Genomic DNA, 19,024 nt, shown 5'->3' with positions numbered 1-19,024 from the left:
GCTAGGGGGTAGGGGATGTTATCACGAAATACGCATGAAACTGGCATAACAAGTAATGCGCACGCTAAGGAAAATAAGGAGCTCCTCTAAACTTCTTTCGACAAATAGAATTTCAAAGGATTTTTTCATGCATGCTATGTCGACGTCGCATTCCGTTTTCGAAATTCATATATTATACCCAATTCTATTTGTTACACTTTTTCTGATATGTAAGACCAATCCCTACTAGGCTCTCTATTACATAGCTCCTTACCCACAACATTTTCGTAGGGCATAGCGGCTCCCTAACTCCTCAATAAAACTTTCATCGTTCGAAAAGACTCCCCCACCTCCCTCCTTCAATAATCACTGACACTCAGACAACATTTTGTGTCCATTTATTTTCTTGGAAAAAGGAATAAACATAGTAGTACATAGATTGAGAGGTCTCTGTCCTCAAATGTTAGAGCAGCGGACTATTGGGACCGCTAGTTCACCTCTTTTCTGAGACGAATTTGTAAACAAATGTCAGGCGAGACGGTACAACTAGACGAAGGCCGACCTTCCGGAAGGCCGGTTACGGAGCGAGCCACCCGCGCAAGCGAAACCGAGAGGTAACGAACATCCGACACGTGGCAGACCTGAGGTAGTTCCGTCCGCGTCGCGTACAGGTAGAAGTACTTCACTAGCTTGCCAAGGCAGTTCCGCAGCTCCCTCCCGCCCGCGTACTTGCCGGCCACTCGCGCGCGTACCTAGCTAGCCGCTCGCGCGCGCATGCATGCATGCATGGATTAGCTCTTCGCTTGCATGCATGCATGGATTAGCTCTTCGCTTGCAGCTCACGTGTGCTTACGCCTTTTAGATACGAGTACAGTTCTACAATACACGAGTATATTTGAACAAACGGATGAGTACAAGTATAGTTACGCACACGAGCAGGTACAGTCGCACACACGAGCAGGTACACTCGCGCACACGAGAAAGTACATGTAATGTATACAAGATACGCGCAGTACAAAGGCGCACACGAGCAGTGATCGCACAACGGACGAGTCTGATTGAACACACGCGAGTATGATCACGACACGAGCAAGTACGATCGTGCACACGGCGAGTGCGATTACGCACAACACACGAAAGATGCTTTGAACACACGAGCGAGTACAAGTACAATCACGCAGACGAGCGGTACAAACGCGCATATCTGGCGAGTATGATCGTGAACACGAGCAAGTACATGTCTGAAGTCTGATGGCGCACACGAGGTGTATGATCAGCGGTAAGTACAGTCTGATCAAGACACGCGCGAGTACACTTAGCGAGTAAAGGGAAAAACTGCACCGAATACACTAAAAACAGAAGTACGTATCAGTTAAAACATGAGTACAGTTGGGTACACACCATGGAAGTACGAAAAAAATGTATCTCCGAACCTATCAACATGGGATCTAGTTTTGAAGATCTCGACGCGAGGATCTCAAAAGTGAAAACGGTTCGTAATTTGGACTTACGGTTCTCAAGATATTTTATTTTGAAAAAACGAATCTAGAAGAAAAAGGGAAAAACTGAAACAACCCAGTCTTCTCTCTCCTCCACCATCCCCACCTTGCTTCCCCTTGCGACACGCGGTGAGCAGGAAGACCACTTCCCACGGATTTTCTGGCACCACAGCGCGCCACTTGTCGCGTTGTCTTCCCTCACGAAGATCGGCCTTTTTCCCCAGGCGAGCCGTATTTTTCGAAAAGCATTAATTTTCTGGCCAGGCCAGAACGAACTGAACTTTTACGCTGTTAAATAAATGAGCCCGGCCCAGTTCGACCCACAGACGTGTAACCCGCCGTGGCGGACGCGCAGTCGCAGACGAACCCAACTCCCGCGAAAAGCGAACCGGAAACCACCACACAAACCATCGCAGCCGTCCACTCCCACCCGCCGACACGATCGAACGGCCCACGCGCGCCCGTTCACTTGCCGGAACCAATCCACCCCGGCTCAGAACCAACGCGTCAACCTCCCCACGGAATCCCCACCTTCTTCTCTCTTCTCCCTTCCTTCCCCTGCAAACAAACGCAATCGCCAAGCAACGAATCCGATCAAAATCACAGCAATCGCCTCGGCAGCTCCGTCCGATGCAGCACGGCAGCGGCGACTACGCCGCCTCCGCGCCGGCCGCGGGGGGCCACTACTACCCGCACCAGTACGCGCCTCCTCCCCCGAACCCCTACCCGCCCGCCGCCGACGCCCCGGCCGGGTACGCCTCCGCGCCGCCCTACTCCGCCGCTCCCTACCCGGACCAGCCCCCGTCCGCCCCGGCCTACTCGCAGCCGCCCCACTACGCCGGGTACCCGCCCTACAACCCCGCGCCCTACCCCCCGGAGCCCTCGCCCTCCCCCGCCGCGCCGTACTACCCCTACCCGCAGCCCACCCACACCCACCCAACTCCACCGACGGAACCCTCGCCCGCCCCCTACGACGCGCCCTACTACGGCGGGGCCTACCAGCACCAGCAACCCCCCGCCGCCGCCGACGACGATTACCTGGACGAGGGCGCGTACGCCTACGCGGGCGACGGCGGCGCGGAGCCGTACGGCGCGCGCGGCACGGCGCCGGCGCGGTCGGGTGCCGCCATGTTCGATGACTACGGCCGCTCTATCGGACTCTCGTCGGGAGGGGCGGGGCAGCACCAGAGTGGTGGTGGCGGTGGCGGCAGTGTGGGTGGTGGGGGATTTGGGAAGATTGCCAGGGCGGTTCCGAAAGCCGAGTCCCATGAGGATGCCGGTGGGGGCGCGCAGAAGTTTCGGGTTAAGCTGCTGCCAGAGGGTGCCGGAAGCCCCACTGATGTGCTTTGCCAGGTATAGCTTCAGTGTTGATAATATCATCACTAGATTATACGTTTGCGCTTTTCGCAACATAGTATGTACTTGTCCAACTTCCAACGATATGGAGGATTGTTATGATACATTGAATATGTGCTAATTGTGCTGCTGCAGGTCGGTCTGGATGGAATTCGCATGCTTGAGCCCAGCACAAACAGGACCCTAAGGATTTACCCCCTTGACACGCTGACGAAATGGGAGGTATGTTTGGCAGCATTTATGCGGAAGATTATGTGTACATTTTCTCATCACAGTAGCGAGCCGATCTAACGGTTGATCACTATGCCTATTTAGATTTTGGATTCAACTGTGTTTGCGATTTGGGCAAAGACTTCAGTAGATTTTGAACCAAAGAGAATAAGGCTCAAGTCAAGCAGCTATACTTCCAACACTTTGCTTGACACCGTAACAGCAGCAACTGTCCAGGTATAACCAAGACATTTTCTACTGTCATCATCAATTACAAGCATCCTATTTGTACTGAAAATACTGAAAATCCTTCTTCTTAGTTGCCTTCATTTTATTTTTTATTTTTATTTCTTTGTCAGTGTTGCTGTTTCAGATTTGAATGTGTCTGTAGTAATAACTCAAATGAGTTAATCCAGTTAGCTAACCATGCTACTCTCTTTCTTTGGTACTTCTTTTGGTTCAGTTATCATGTTTATTTAACTCCATTCTTGTAGAACATGGAACTAATGTCTTAATATTTTGCATGGTTTGCCCTTTTATGTTGGTATATATCAATACTACTATCAAGAAGCCATTATTTGGTTCATTTGGTGGGAAGTGTTCAGTACTTAAACGACATATATTTTGGACTGGAGATGGTAGTTAAAACCAGTTATGTATTAAGTCTTGAAATGTTCCACGTTGTGATAATATCACTGGATATCTTAAGACACACCACAGTACAATGCGTAAACTGCCATGGTACTCTTTAGTCCTATGTATCAGCTTCTCATAAATTTCGTTGCAGCACTTGTTGCATTTGAGTTGCTCCATGTTCATACCGGTTCTAGGTGTAGCCACATAATTTTCTTCAGGGATGCAAGTTTTATGTTTACATTTGATGTTCGTTTGCCTAGGTTGGTTTGGATACCGAAACTTACTAGCTTAGAATTTTTTACTTGGCACTATATAGGATTCTATATGTTCCAGAAGAACTTTCTTACTAGAAAGATTAAGCCTTTTTTCTTTACTTGTGTGATTCTATAAAATAGTTCAAGGAGATCGGTGAAGATGCAAGAGCCAATGGAACTGTGGATGCTGGAAAATCCTCGGTACAATCAAATGAGAAGAAGAAAGGTTTTGATTGGATGTTTGCAAAGCCTGTTGATGAAGTTAAAGATCATTGGGTAAGATGAGCTGCGACAATATCCATTTGACGACTCCATGCTAGTAACAAAATCGTTTGATACACTTTAGTTTACTTTCTGCTTAGTCCATTTGTTGCTCTGATATAATATTGGAATGTGCACTCTATGCTTATGCATGCTTGTATTTGGCTTCTCAATACATCCTTTACACGACAATACAGTTTCTAGCCATTTGATTAATCATTTTATCAAATCACTTCCTTCAGTCTTGTAAAAAAAAAAAACACTTCCTTCAGTTCTGTTAGCTGTATAATAACTATTTATGGACCATTGCTCTAACCTCGTCTTGATTTTCTTTATCATCTTGCATTATAGTCATTAATCTTATGGTTGCTTTTTTTTCACATATTCTTGCATATAGAAAAGGTGCAATATACTCAATATCGACTATGTCTCCTCTTTCAGGTTCCAGATGAAGCTGCTAAGAAATGCCAGTCTTGTGCTGGCGATTTCAGTCATTTTAATCGCAGGGTAATTTATACTTTGTTTAGATATTCATCTCATCACTGGAATAATCAAGTAATAATGTATTGACATGAGTTTGCTCTTTTTTCCAGCATCACTGTAGGAACTGTGGGGAAGTCTTCTGTGATAAATGCAGTCAAGGAAGAATTGCTCTGACAACTGACGATAATGCTCCACTTGTCCGAGTTTGTGATAGATGCATGGTACGTTCTGCTACTGTCTGCTTAGTCATTTTTTATATTTTAAATTTGCTGGACTTAATTTAATGTTAGTTTTCTTTATTTGCATAGTTTGTGCCCTTCCATATATCATCAACAGTAATTATATCTTAGTAAAAGAAAGGCGTCCAATTTGTACTTGTCATTTTTCTCTTTGCTAGCCATTTGGAAAAATAATTAAATTGTCAAGTTTGTTACAGCACCTAGCTTTTATTCGGTCGCTTAGTGTATTTGACTTATTTGTCATAGTTTTTGTTAGGAGTAATCTTGTCAATGTAGTTGGCTAGTAGAAGGAGCTAGCTTAGTCATGAAGTATGTAGGGCATGTAGGGAAAACTGTAAAATTAGGAATGTTCTAGAGTAATATATTTAGGAGTAGTATGAAATATCTAGAGTTTGTAGAGTATTCTAGAAGTATGGTGTAGGGTTCGGATTGTGCCACATGGCAACAGTTTTGTTATCATTCAGGTTTGTTAAAGATCTCTTTGTATTTCCTTATTGGTGTTTTTTTCAAACTGAGTTGCTCAAATCTTTTGCACCGACTCGTATTTCGTTGTTGTCAGTCTAGATGCTGCATCATGTGCAGCATTTCAACGCGCAGAACGTTCTTTCTAGCTATTGAATAATTGTGTACAAATTTCATAATTTAATTCTTATCTTCCACAGGCAGAGGTTTCTCAGAGGCTTAGCATGGCACAGGAAGCTGCCAAGAGATCTGCCACAGTGCAAAGTCATGGAGATCTTGCAAGAAAACTTAAGGTAATATATAAGACAGCCTTTTCTCTATGTGTTACATCCAATTTTTAAAAACTCGCCCCATGGGCACTTACCCAGGGGCATTTTATGTGAGGCAACCTGCAGAGGCTAGGCCTTAAACATGGGTGGTCTGGCCACCGACACTCACTCAGTTAACTGAGCATTGCTCAGTTCTCAAGATACATCCATTTAAGTGGGGAGAAAAGCAAACCAAACACATGCCAAATCCGCTGAGATTTTTTCTGTGCATATGGTGGATACAACATGTATCCGGGCCATTGATCTTTTTGGGGATGTGAGCCTACATTGACATGGAGCCATGGACCCAATGCACAGGATAGTATTTTTTCCCTTTGTGCCAATTGAAATAACAGAAGAAGATAAATCGGCAGTTAGTCCTGGACCCCATTTCTCCAAACCAAAATAGACGACCAAGATATGTCAGGTACCTATGCATATGCATACTAGAAACTTCCCAAATTTGACAACTCCTTCCTTCATACGTAAGGGGCCTGAGTTGTCACTTGTTGATAGTTCAGAAGTGTGGGGTAACCAAAGTACCAAACAGATCAGCACGACATGTTCACCACTGATAATTGGCGATATTGCTCATGCATTGGATCCATTCCAAAGATATAATCTAACCAGCTATGTGTATATATATTTAAACTTGTATTAAAACTAAACGAGAGTTTTGGTACTAAAAATGAAGCATTATAATATGAAAACCTGAAATGCCTTCAGGAGCATGAGATATTTTTTTAGGAATCTTGGCTGTTTTGGCAGAGTTGCATTCTTTTGGCAGGGTCTATTGCATTAGTAACTACTCCATCCAATCCTAAAACCACAACGTTTGTATTATGGATTGGAGTAGATTTTTTTAGTCTAGTATTTGAAAACATACCTTGGATCCTGTTACTAACTAGACTTCCGACGATGGAGCTTTTATTATAGTTATGACAGTACAACAACAGCATCAAAGCCTTTCTCCCAAGCAAGTTGGGGTAGGGTAGATATTAAACTCCAACAGGAACACAAGGAAACCAAAAGAGAAGAAGACAGAAAAAGGAAAACAGGGAAAGAGAAAACTAAGATTCTGGCACATGGATTGCTGATTATAGTTATGACAGTGTGAAGGAAAAAACACAACTAGTATAATTAAATTTTGTGAAATTCATGATTTACCAAATTTATCCTTTGATCGACAGGAGGAACTGGAGAGGAATCGCAAATCTTCAGGTACTTTCATGTTCCTGCAATGTGCATTTTTTTTAAACATAGATAGTAGCGCAACAAAATTCTGAAACTTCGTCTCTCAAAGGCTCTGCGTCTGGAGGTGTATCTGGAACCAGGATGCGAGAAGTTGCGTGTCCTACCTGCACGGTCCATCTTCAGGTGTTTCTCAATTTCTAGACATGGTGTATAGCTTAAATATAGAAGGCTCTTATAATAATTGTTCACTGATCCCTAACGTATTAATGGATGTGGGATTGCAGGTCGAGGTCCCAACGTCTGGCTCTGAAACAGTGGAATGTGGAGTGTGCCAGCATGCTTTCCTTGTCAGTGCCAATTGATACACAGGGAAATTAGAGCGTGTTGTAGCAAATTATTCTGTTCATAACTCTATTTGTTTTCGCTGTCCTATACCAAAATAAGTGTGTTCAACTTGTAGATGTTTATATGGCTTTGTTGGTGGTCGTGGATAGGATGTATTTATGTTTCTTGTACATGAGTGAGTTCTAAACATGTGAGATTGTTGCTGAAAATGCTGCGTGTTTCTGAAGAATACCAACAGAGTGCTCGTTGGTGAAGGCTTTGGTCGGACGGTCTCTGCTGACAGTAGTTGTTACCTGCTTGCTACTCTGTCCCGAATTAGATGTCACAGTTGTCTAGATTCGCATGTATTTATACACTAAAACGTCTCTAGATACATGTGTATCTAGATAAATCTGCAACAAGTAATTAGAGACAGGGGGCTAAGATGAAGAACTGCATGCTTGACTGTGGGTTCTACTGCATTTTCTGGGTGTTGTTTAGCTTCCTGTCTCGAACTTTTATCTGCACTTACTCCTATGATCTTACTAGGAGTTGGTTAGCGTTGTGCACCTCATCTGAACTTCATGATGCCATGTCTGGAAACAACTTATACCTCGCTGGCCCCGCAAAAGAAAGGAACTAATCTCTTGTTAGATCTGAGAGTCACAATATTGTTAGGAACCAGGCAACACTTACGTCAGACATTTCACTGGGCCAAAATCCCCAAGCTTCTTACACTAACATAAGGTGTCGCAAGGTCATCTTCCGAGGCAGATGCACTTGATTGGCTAAAACCCGTCTTTGGCCGACAGGGGGGTCGAGATTAACACTCCGAACCAAGTAGAAGCATGAATTGTCGTGGCAGAATCTCTGAGAAGCAGCTCTGGTTCGTTCAACGGTTTCATCATATCTCTCGAGGCAAACATTCCTGATGAACCTGCGGCCATCCAATGATCCGCCGTGCCTCATGGCCATCGGCCACCGGCCAAGCATCTCCAGCCTCCAGGCAAGGCCATGACAGGCAGCATCCATCCATGTGAGTGGTGCCCATGGACGAACGGGCCCAGGAATGCAGCATGGACCTCTAAAGTGATAAAACTGAATCTCTCTGCCTAAAGACACAGGGAAGAAAGGATCCTGCATGCTTTAGGACCAGCCTTTACACGTACAAACACGCATTAACAAAACTAACAGCGTGTGTACGTACAACGTAGGGCCGTGGCATGGGCATGATTAGCCTATCCTCGAGAGCAGCGCCTCTCCTCTCCTCTCATCCCCTGCGACGTCGCTTAAGCGCAAACACCATGATTCTGTTCCTGAAAGAGGAGTTCATCAAGGCGAGGCATGCCAAGCTAAGCACTGAAGAGTCTGCAAAATACATGCTGATGCTAGCAGAAACAAGACAGGGAGGATCGATGCGGCTAATGATCGGTGACCACTGCTTGCATAGTTGCATGGTGAATAAATAAGCCTATAGCATGCATAGCCTGCATGGCTAGGTAGGTGATTTATGAACATAAGTTCTTGGGATGGTGGATCTGATGAGTACAAGGAGCTAATAATCTGACACGGCCGGTTAAGCCTCTGCAGTTTCAGTGAGATGCAATTAGTTTTTCAGCTTTCCGTGTGAACTTGAGGACGCTTTTCTTCTCAGCTAATAGGGACTGCCTGCAACCTTGGATGCATGCATGTCCGGCTCTAGGTTGTAATCCCGCCCATTCATGCTGTCTTTTGACCGGCCGACGCTTTGATAATTCGGCGCCTCATGTTCTGATAATCAGTGCTCCATTGTGTTCCTCAGTGAACCTGAAGATTTTCGTAAGGCAGAATTTGTAGCTTGTACAAAATGGTATTGTACTATCTGATTCCAAGGATTCCACCTAATAATTTAGGACCCTAATATCGTGGGATCATGCCTGCATTATGCCCATCGCGCCATCGAAAACCTAAGTTGCCGCGCATTTTTTTTGTGGGGTCTGGCAACTTCCACTTGCTTTTTTTTCAAAAAATTTCTCAGTTCGATGGCAAAGATGGGCGGAGGCCCACCAACGTGCCACAATTGGCACGTTCGCCAGATAGGATTTGGGATAATTTAACGCAACGTGACACCGAATCCTATAGAAATTACACACCAGGTGTTTGGTTGTACATATCATAGAAAGGACACATGATTATTTTTTAATGATCAGATGCTTACCACACAGAAAGATCAGCCTTTCCCCTTTATTTTGCCTTCACAGAAGAGAGAGGAATATTGGTAAGCTAGGCGTTTTTGTTCATGAAACTTCATAGGTTACTCCGCTCGGACATGGTGTTTTGGTTCATAGGTTTAGATGCACCTATTATAAAAAATATTTTTTAAATTTATTTCAAAATGTTAAAAAAATTCGAAATAAAATCATGAGTGTGCATTCTCACGTTCTATGTTAGCTCACAAAAATTTGGCACGAAAAAACATTTTGTGTGCACTATGTAAAAATGACAAAAAATGTCTCGTTAAAAGCTATTTTGGAGCGTCGGATTTATTTTTACACTGGCCACAGAAAATAATATTTTCAGTGAAACTTCATGCGTGAACAATGTTTGGATGTACACCCTGTTATTTTGAAATATGATTTTGAATAGTGGGTGCATCTACGCGACTACGCCTATGAGCCAAAGTAGATTTCTCGCTACGCTCCATACATTCTAGACTTCTTTTCAGCTTGAGAATATTCTCTGTACGGCCTAAAGAAAGAATAAGTGAAGAGCAAATAAGACACTCTCGTTGAACTTTTTCAGCACTGCAACCTCCATCTACAGGAGTACAAGATCTATAAGAGTTTGGTGGATCAGATCAATGCATGCTGACGCCAACCATAGAACTAACCCAAATTGTGCAATTGCGATTTCAGATCCATCTTTCAGTCGATCACACTCGAAACGATAAGCCGCGTCACTTTCCAACTCCCTAGATGCTAAGCATACAACAAACTCTGCTCCATTATGCAGCACTGCACTCTGATCGAGTGCCATGTTCTGAAGCCATGCCCGGGCTTGATCTGTATCATTGCATGGACAGCCATGCCATGGCACACTCACCACCACGGCACCACCACCAGTTAGCTCTTATCAAGTTAGCTCACACTTGCCCATCAGGCTTAGCATGCGTGCAGACAGCCACCAGCAGCACGCTGCAATACAGTGGATAACTGGGTATGGAGTATGGACTTGTGTTGGATTGTTGTTGCGACATGGGCCAACCGATGGCCAGGGATGATCAGTGGTTATTTGACCGTGGAATCCTTGGCATGGTTGTGCAAAACTGATATGGCTTCTACCAGTACCCCAAAAATAGATTAACAGAACTGACGATGTGTTACGTTTTGGTTCAGTAAAGAATGTAATTAGGTTCCTACTGAATGAGTCGGAGCACATCTTCACCTCGTAAACTTCATGGTACTAGTTTGTATTCCATCTTGTATAACTAGTCCCCAAAGCTACGGAGTCGGTCACACACTTACTCAATCTCAATTGTCATGCACTCTTTGACTCTGGATCTCTACAAAAGAATGGTCGGGCATTCAAGATATTCACCCGCAACAATATATCAAGAGGACAATCACTCAATCTCAAGTTGGTGGATCACGAATTCACGATGACGGTTCCTTCTAGCCCCAACCACAAAGCTTTGGCCTCCCTCGCCACTTTGCTCATCTCTTGGGAGATTTGAAGCGAGCACAACACAAGGGTCTTTCATACTAATAAGCATGCACTGCTTTTCTTACTTATAGATGGATTAAGAAGGAAGCCCGCTTCTAACTTATCGCGTGTGCAAAGCGTTTGGATGAAAATGATGTCGGGAGAATAGGTTTTTACATAACGTCTGAGATTTTTTTTTGTCAAACTCCTACTTAATTAGATTAGGGTAAAAGTATTATCCCGTCCCTAAAAAAATATTGAAGGTCATTTGCCTGTCTACAAGTTGACTCTCAGGGCTAAGCAGCATTAATTGTAGAGCACTAGGAAAACATGTTACACTAAACACAAGGAAGAACATGCATGGTGTATACGAGAGGAACCAATAGCATCGGCCTGTGTTGAGCTGCCTCGATGTGCTCTGTTCCTGCTCCCTAGGCTTGCGGATGCCCCGCTTTGCCTCCGTCAGGATTCGGCTGCCATGAAATCTTGTGCTCGAACGTGCGGTTGGTGAGCACGATGTTGGGCATCGATCGACGTGGAAATGAAGAACCCAATCCTGGAAGGGCAAAATGGATAGCGAAGAACATCTCCGCATATATCTCGGACCAGATGGGATCATATGCTTGTAGTTGGAAAACATTGTTAGCAATTCTCCATGACCACCTGAAGTGTATATCTCGGAACTACGGTATACGGGTATGCCCATTTCAATCCTACAGGACATTCCACTCCACTAAAAGCAAAGGATTCTAAAAAAAAGGTATACATGTATATAGTGTTTTTTCTCCGAAATGGGGAATAAAACCCCGGTTTCTGCATCATGATGATGCACACGGCATTTTATTAACATAACCAAGTATACTGAGTTTATAACATCTCAATCATCACCCAGGGCTGATACAAAAATCAACCAACGAAAGATACCAAAAGAACAAGTATTACATTTCATTGTAATCGTCTACTGCGCCGCCAACCAGCCTGACACAAGATATCCTGAGCGACCATCTGGAGCCGTGTGCATCCAGTAGCCATAGCATCCCGCTGTCCCTCCGGTGATAGCAGAGCCCACAGCTGGACCCAATGTGACACCGTATGGATAACCTGCAAAAAGTGAAAAGAATTTTTTTTCTTAAAAATAATATCATTCCCCGCCTTCCATATAGACCAACATAAGGCAGAAACCCCAATACGGATGAAAGCCTTAGATTGTCTATCAACTCCGTTTAACCAATTACCGAACATATTCGTAATATTGGTCAGATGTGGAAAAGCGAAAGTAAAATTAATCGTACACCACAAAAGTTTAGCTAAGGGACAATTGATAAACAAATGTTCAATAGTCTCCTGCTCTCCGCAAAAAACACATTTTGTACACCCATTCCACCGTCTTTTAGCTAAGTTGTCTTTAGTAAGCAGCACCTTATTACTCAAGAACCACATAAATATTTTTATCTTTAAAGGAACTCTAACCTTCCAGAGATATTTTCGTAGAAAGGGTGTATGGTCATTCATAAGATCCTCATACATCGATTTGACTGTAAAAATACCATTTGTTGTCAAAGTCCAAACAAATTGATCTTTATCATCAGATAAATTAATCCTCATGAGCTTACGACATAACTGTAACCATAAAATCCATTTGTTTCCCACCAACAACCTTCTGACACTGATATTTAGAGGCGTTTGAGCTAACACATGAGCTACCGTTATATTCTTGTGATGCACGATATTATATAAGGATGGATATTGTTGAGCTAACGAAGTTTTACCTAACCAGATATCTTCCCAGAACCGGGTATTTTCTCCATTACCTATATGGAAGAACCCTCAACTAAAAAACTCGTCCTTAACCCCCATCAATCCCTTCCAAAAGGAAGAGTCTGTAGGTTTAGCTGTTACCTTAGATAAGGTCTTTTGCCTTAGGTATTTATTGTGCAGCAACTCTTACCACACCCCATCCTCATTAAGAAGTTTATAAAGCCACTTACTCAATAAATATCTATTCTTGAGTTCAAGAACCTTAATACCTAGACCCCCTTGATCTTTAGGTCGGCACACAATATTCCACTTGGTAAGTCTATACTTTCTTTTATTTTCCTCCTATTGCCAAAAGAATCTGGATCTATAAAAATCCAACATTTTCCTTACCCCAACAGGTATCTCAAGAAAAGATGGCATGAACATCGGCAAACTTGTTAACACAGAATATATAAGAACAAGTCTATCAGCATAGGACAACAATTTTCCTTTCCAGCATCCCAATTTGCTTTCAAACCTGGTCTCCACTGGATACCAATCAGAATTTCTAAGCTTTCTATAATGGATCGGAATACCTAAGTATTTAAAAGGTAAGGAACCAGCATCACATCCAAAAATCTGTTTGTACTGGTCCACCTCATTCCCAGCCTTACCAAAACAAAAATCTCACTCTTATGGAAATTAATTTTGAGTCCTGACAGTTCTTCAAATAAACATAGAATTAATTTCATATTCACAACTTTCTGGAGATCATGTTCCAAGAAAATGATAGTATCATCGGCATATTGTAATATAGAGACCCCCCCCCCCCTCAACAAGATGAGGGATAAGGCCTCCTACTTGGCCATCATTTTTTGCACGCTCAATTATGATAGCAAGCATATCCACCACAATATTAAAAAGAATAGGAGACAAAGGATCACCTTGTCTCAAACCTTTTTTTGTCTGGAAATAATGACCAATATCATCATTTACCATAACCCCGACACTCCCTCCTTGGACAAATTGTTGTATCATCCGACACCATTCAGGATCAAAGCCCTTCATTCTCAAAGTCTGTTGTAGGAAAGGTCATTTCACTTTATCATAAGCCTTTTCAAAATCAATCTTAAAAAGTACCCCATCCATCTTCTTATTATGTAACTCATGAATCGTTTCATGAAGAATGACCACCCCCTCTAAGATATTCCTTCCCGGCATAAAGGCAGATTGCGTGGGTTTTATAAATCGTGGGGCAATCCCCATTATACGATTTGTTCCTGCCTTCGTAAAAAATTTAAAACACACATTCAGTAAACAAATTGGTCTATATTGTTGTATTTGCACCGCATCCTCTTTCTTTGGTAACAAAGTTATAACGCCAAAATTCAATTTGTAAAGAGGCAAGCCCCCATTACTGAATTGATTGAATAGCGCCATCAAATCGTATTTTATAACTACCCAATTTTTTTGATAAAACTCTGTCGGAAAACCATCAGGTCCCGGCGCTTTATTACGTTCCATCTGAAAAAGTGCATCATGGATCTCTTCCTCGGAATAAGGAGCTGTCAAGATCTCATTCTCAACGGTCGATATCTGGGGAATGTCCTGCACCCTCGACCAACGAGATATTATTAGACACCGGTGCCCCAAATAATTTCTTATAGAATTCCGTAATGTATACCTTCAAGTTATCTTCCCCAACAATAGTTTCTTCCTGTTGTTCTAATTGATTTTTTTCTTTTTCCTATGTTTTCCATTCGCAATCAAATGAAAATATCTCGTATTACTTCCCCCTTCTTGGATATGCTTAACTTTAGCTCTTTGCGCCCATTTAGACTCTTCCTCCCTTCCTAATATATTTAACTTTTCATTTGCATCTTTAAGAGTTGCTCTTTCCGACGCCAATAAACAAATCGTTTCAGCTTTCACGTCCAAACACTCAATGATACCCATTAACCTCTCTTTCTCCTTCCTATATTGTCCACTTTGGTTCTTTGCCCAACCTTTAAGAAATTGTCTGATATGTCTAAGTTTATTCAACCACACCTCCATTGGATTCAAACCCACCAACACCGAATTCCATTCTTTTTTAATCATGTCAAAGAAACCTTCTTGTCGCAACCAATGCAACTCAAAGGAAAATTTTGGCCTATTACCCAAATGTGCTTTCACCCCTGAGTCAATAAGAATCGGTGTATGATCTGAATCCGCTCTTGTCAATGCACGTAGAGTGACTAATGGAAATTTTTGTTCCCAAGAAATGGATGCAAGCACCCTATCTAGCTTCTCATATGTTGGAACTTCACGACGATTCGCCCACGTAAATTGTCTCCCCGATAGAGCAATTTCATGTAGATTCAAATGTTCAATAATGGCATTAAAGACAAAGGGCCAACAAGCTTTAAAATTATCATTATTTTTTTCTTCGCGCTTTCGAATAATATTGAAATCACCACCTACCAACATAGGTAATGTTTCAGCCTCACAAATCTTGACTAGTTCTGCTAAGAATTCAGCTTTATGTGCCTCTTGGGCAGCCCCATATACCAGCACTAGAATCCATTCAAAACCATCCCTCTTGCACTTAATATGGAGCTTTACACAAAAGTCTCCAGTACTCACCTTAAGCACTTCGAGAGTGTCAGAATTAATACCTACCAAGATACCTCCAGAACGACCATGAGGAGGTAAACAAAACGAGGAATAACTATATCCTGCCGCAAGCTGATTTAAAAAAGGAATAGAGAAATTAGACCTTCCAGTCTCCAATAAGGCTACAAAGTCTAATTTATGTTCCCTAATTGCCTCTTTTACAAACAGATGCTTAGCGGTATCCCCAAAACCACACAGATTCCAATTCATTTCTTTTAAATTCTGCATCAAGAAAATTGTTTTTTAATTTTTCTCCTAGTACTTCTGCGAATGTTATTAGTATCATATGTTTTCCTCACCCTAGTCTTTTTCTCCTTAACTACCGGGTTTAGATGTTCCAAATGATCATCTAAATCCGGTGGGATGCAATCATCCTCAACCAAATCATCACAAAGGGTAGAAACTTTAGACATCACAAGCGTCGAAGGATCATCCTCCTTATTCACGTACTCATCCACATTTTTTTTGTAAGAATGTTAAAATTCGTTCCTCTTCTAGCAACTTAATACCTTTAATGGAGTTCACTACATCTCCTTCAGAATTCCCTAGAGAAATACCTAACTTTTCCGCTTTATGAATAATTTCATTATCAGGATTATTGACAATAGAAAATTTAAGATGCATAGATTTACCTGCACAGGAAGGAGCATCTCTCAATTGTGCATACTTCATGGCCTTCTCCATTTGAGGCATGTCCACACTAGGCTGGCCACCCAGTCTAGCACTAGTCCTCGCCCCCAACGAGGACTTAGGGATACCTCCGAAGGCAATCACCTCCTCCACAGTAGGTCGAGCTGTCATAGAATTCGATGAATTTTCAATAAGGGATAAGCGCACATTGTATTTTGCCACTAATGGAGGAGACCATGAGGTCCCCAAAGACTTACCACCAGACATTTGCGATGAGGCAACCCCCATCAGTTGATGAATGTCCATGCACTACAAGAAAAGTTCTGATAGACAACGTCCCAAAATCATCCGCTAAGGGCCATTTTTCGTCGCCTATGGGCCTAACCCGACGATATGGGTTCTGTTGTCGAAACTGCGTCAGGCAAAGTCCTACGACGATTTTTTCGGTCCGTCGCGCTTGGGCGCCCTTCCGCCACGGAAAATCGTACCGTTGCAGAAGTGTTTCTGGGAGCCCGTTGACTGCTGACGTCATGCAAACTGCCACGTGGCAGACGTCGTTAACTGGCAGTTAACGGCGTTAACCAGCTGAAACCCCGTGGTAGATGGAAGGCCCACACGAGGCCTGCCACGTCTTAAGCGGGCCGGCCCATTAAGTTTGCGGGCCGGGCCAGCTGACTTAGTTTGACCGGTCAACTGTATAGCTGGGCTGGTCCATTAGTTACGTGGGCCGGGCCTAACCTCTAAGGTTGACTGGTCAAAACTTTAATGGGCCGGCCCACTAAGCATGTGGGCTGGGCCGAATGCACTCGTTTGACGGGTCAACAGGCAAAAGGGCCGGCCCACAAGACATGTGGGACCCGATTTCCTGTTATCGGGCCGACTCATTTAACAAGTGGGGTCCACCTTAAAGCAAGTGGGCCGGCCCAAGAAGTTATTGGGCCGGCCCATTTAGCCTGTGGGTCACTCTTTCCTGCTATCGGGCCGGCCCATTTAGTACGTGGGGTCCACTATAGATCAAATGGGCTGGCCCAACAAGAAAGTGGGTCGGGCCAAAAACACAGGTGGATCCCACTTTCCTGTTAAAGGGCCGGCCCATTTGGTATGTGGGGTCCACCATATAGTAAGTGGGCCGGCCCAACAAGATAGTGGGCCGGGCCAAAAACGCAGGTGGGTCCCACTTTCCTGTTAAAGGGCCGGCCAATTTAGTACGTGGGGTCCACCATATAGCAAGTGGGCTGGCCCAACAAGAAAGTAGGTCGGGCCAAAAACACAGGTGGGTCCCACTTTCCTGTTAAAGGGCCGACCCATTTAGTATGTGGGGTCCACCATATAGCAAGTGGGCCGGCCCAATAAGATAGTGGGCTGGGCCAAAACACAGGTGGGTCCCACTTGCCTGTTAAAGGATAGGCCCATTTAGTATGTGGGGTCCACCATATAGCAAGTGGGCTTGCCCAACAAGATAGTGGGCCGGCCCAATAAGCAGGTGGGCCCACTATCGTGTTAACGGGCCGGCCCAATAAGTAAGTGAGCCGGTCCAAAATGAAAGTGGGTCCCACACTACTGTAAATGGGCCGGCCCAATCTGTTGTAGGGCCCTGGTTGTTTGACTAGTCAACTTGCATTAAATTTCATGAGCCTAAAATCTGATATCAATGATACACACAATTACATACACAAATAAAATAACTAGGAAAATTACAAGGCAATTAATGTGCCCAAATAAAAAAATTACATAGAATCATTGAGGACTTCTATTAGCATCATCAATAACACGATTACATTTGGCAATCGCCTTGATTGAATCTTGTGTACTCTTGGTCAACATATCAGCTACAGACCTTAAAGCAGCAATACCATGTCTTTTATAAAGTACAGCCTTGAGATATTTACTGTTTGATGAAAGGAATGGTCTAGGTTGACGGCTATGAGAGGATGCATCCGAAGAAAGATCAGAACTTTTTGTGGGCCTCTCTTCTGATGAAGATTGCTTCATCAGAACTGCATTCTGATAATAATGCAAAAAGAGTTAAACGATGAACTATGCAAACATGTATTAAGCATTGTCGATATGAGATAGTCACACGTACTAAGCACAAACTTACATTATATCGTTGCATAGGCTCACCCCGGAACCTTTTTTGCGCTCTATCTTCTACTAAGGACTTCTTCATTACAACTGCATTCTACTAATATTGCAAACATAGTTACAACAGTGAACTATTCAAACATTTATTATGCAATGTAGATATAAGATAATAACAAGTTGCATAAATAAGACAATGTATGGAACTTGTACTAAGCAGACTTACATCATAATGTTGCACAGGGTCGCTTTGGCGACTATCTTCTAATGATGACTGCTTCACTAAAATTGCATTCTGGTAATATTGCAAAAATAGTTACAATAATTAACTATTCAAACATGTATTACGCAATGTAGAGATCAGATAACAGCATGTAGCAGAAATAAGCACAAGATAAGATAAGATGCATGTACTAAGCACATACTGGCACGCTGCAGGTCCTTCTCTTGCGTGCACTAGTCGTGGTCGACATGCCTGTCATTTTAGGTTCAGCCATCAAGTGAAATGCTAATCCTCTTGCTCCATTGTACTTAATCTGTGTTTAGATATCACATTTAAGACCAAGTCAGCTGGTTTCAAATAACAAAAACTTGAGCTGCCAAATGAATAAGCCAATATTTACCAGATATCAGATTAAAACCAACTAGATGTTGCTTTGCACGAGATAAGAATTTCAGACATTCAGATTTAGAGTAGGTAATGCCAAGGTTTTCCACATAAAGTAAACTGGCATTAAGAATGACCAAATGTCAGGTTCAAATCACCTTCGCATTTGCTCCAAGACAAGCATATCAAATAGGCAGAAACATAGAAAAGCATGGATGGCATTGCTATGGCAGGGTTCCAAGTGTTAATCTCTTCCATAAGGAACAATGCATATATGTTATAGATAATAACGGATGTAAACTGCCAAAGTTACCAACCAAGAACTCAGATTCCAATCTTCCCTAGCGTCCCCGCTATTAATGTTGGATATTCTAATAAGTTGTTCGCATGATCAATCCCTAGGAAAAACAACATTGACAAGTTAGTC

At 43.1% G+C, this 19,024-nt stretch overlaps 1 protein-coding gene across 1 annotated transcript; it reads left to right on the top strand.

Annotated features, from left to right (window-relative positions):
* Positions 1-1,998: 1,998 nt before the first annotated feature.
* LOC127332959 (protein FREE1) lies at positions 1,999-7,480 on the top strand. The gene is made up of 10 exons (XM_051359272.2): positions 1,999-2,831; positions 2,970-3,056; positions 3,150-3,281; positions 4,076-4,210; positions 4,637-4,702; positions 4,789-4,899; positions 5,580-5,672; positions 6,878-6,908; positions 6,991-7,064; positions 7,166-7,480. The coding sequence occupies exons 1-10, from the start codon at positions 2,109-2,111 to the stop codon at positions 7,241-7,243; spliced, it is 1,530 nt and encodes a 509-aa protein (XP_051215232.1). The 5' UTR covers positions 1,999-2,108; the 3' UTR covers positions 7,244-7,480.
* Positions 7,481-19,024: the final 11,544 nt, after the last annotated feature.

This window comes from Lolium perenne, chromosome 2 (assembly GCF_019359855.2).
Source record: "Lolium perenne isolate Kyuss_39 chromosome 2, Kyuss_2.0, whole genome shotgun sequence".
In the NCBI taxonomy this organism is placed as follows: Eukaryota; Viridiplantae; Streptophyta; class Magnoliopsida; order Poales; family Poaceae; genus Lolium; species Lolium perenne.
Note: the sequence above shows the minus strand (reverse complement) of the source record. Positions and strands in the feature narration are given on the sequence as shown.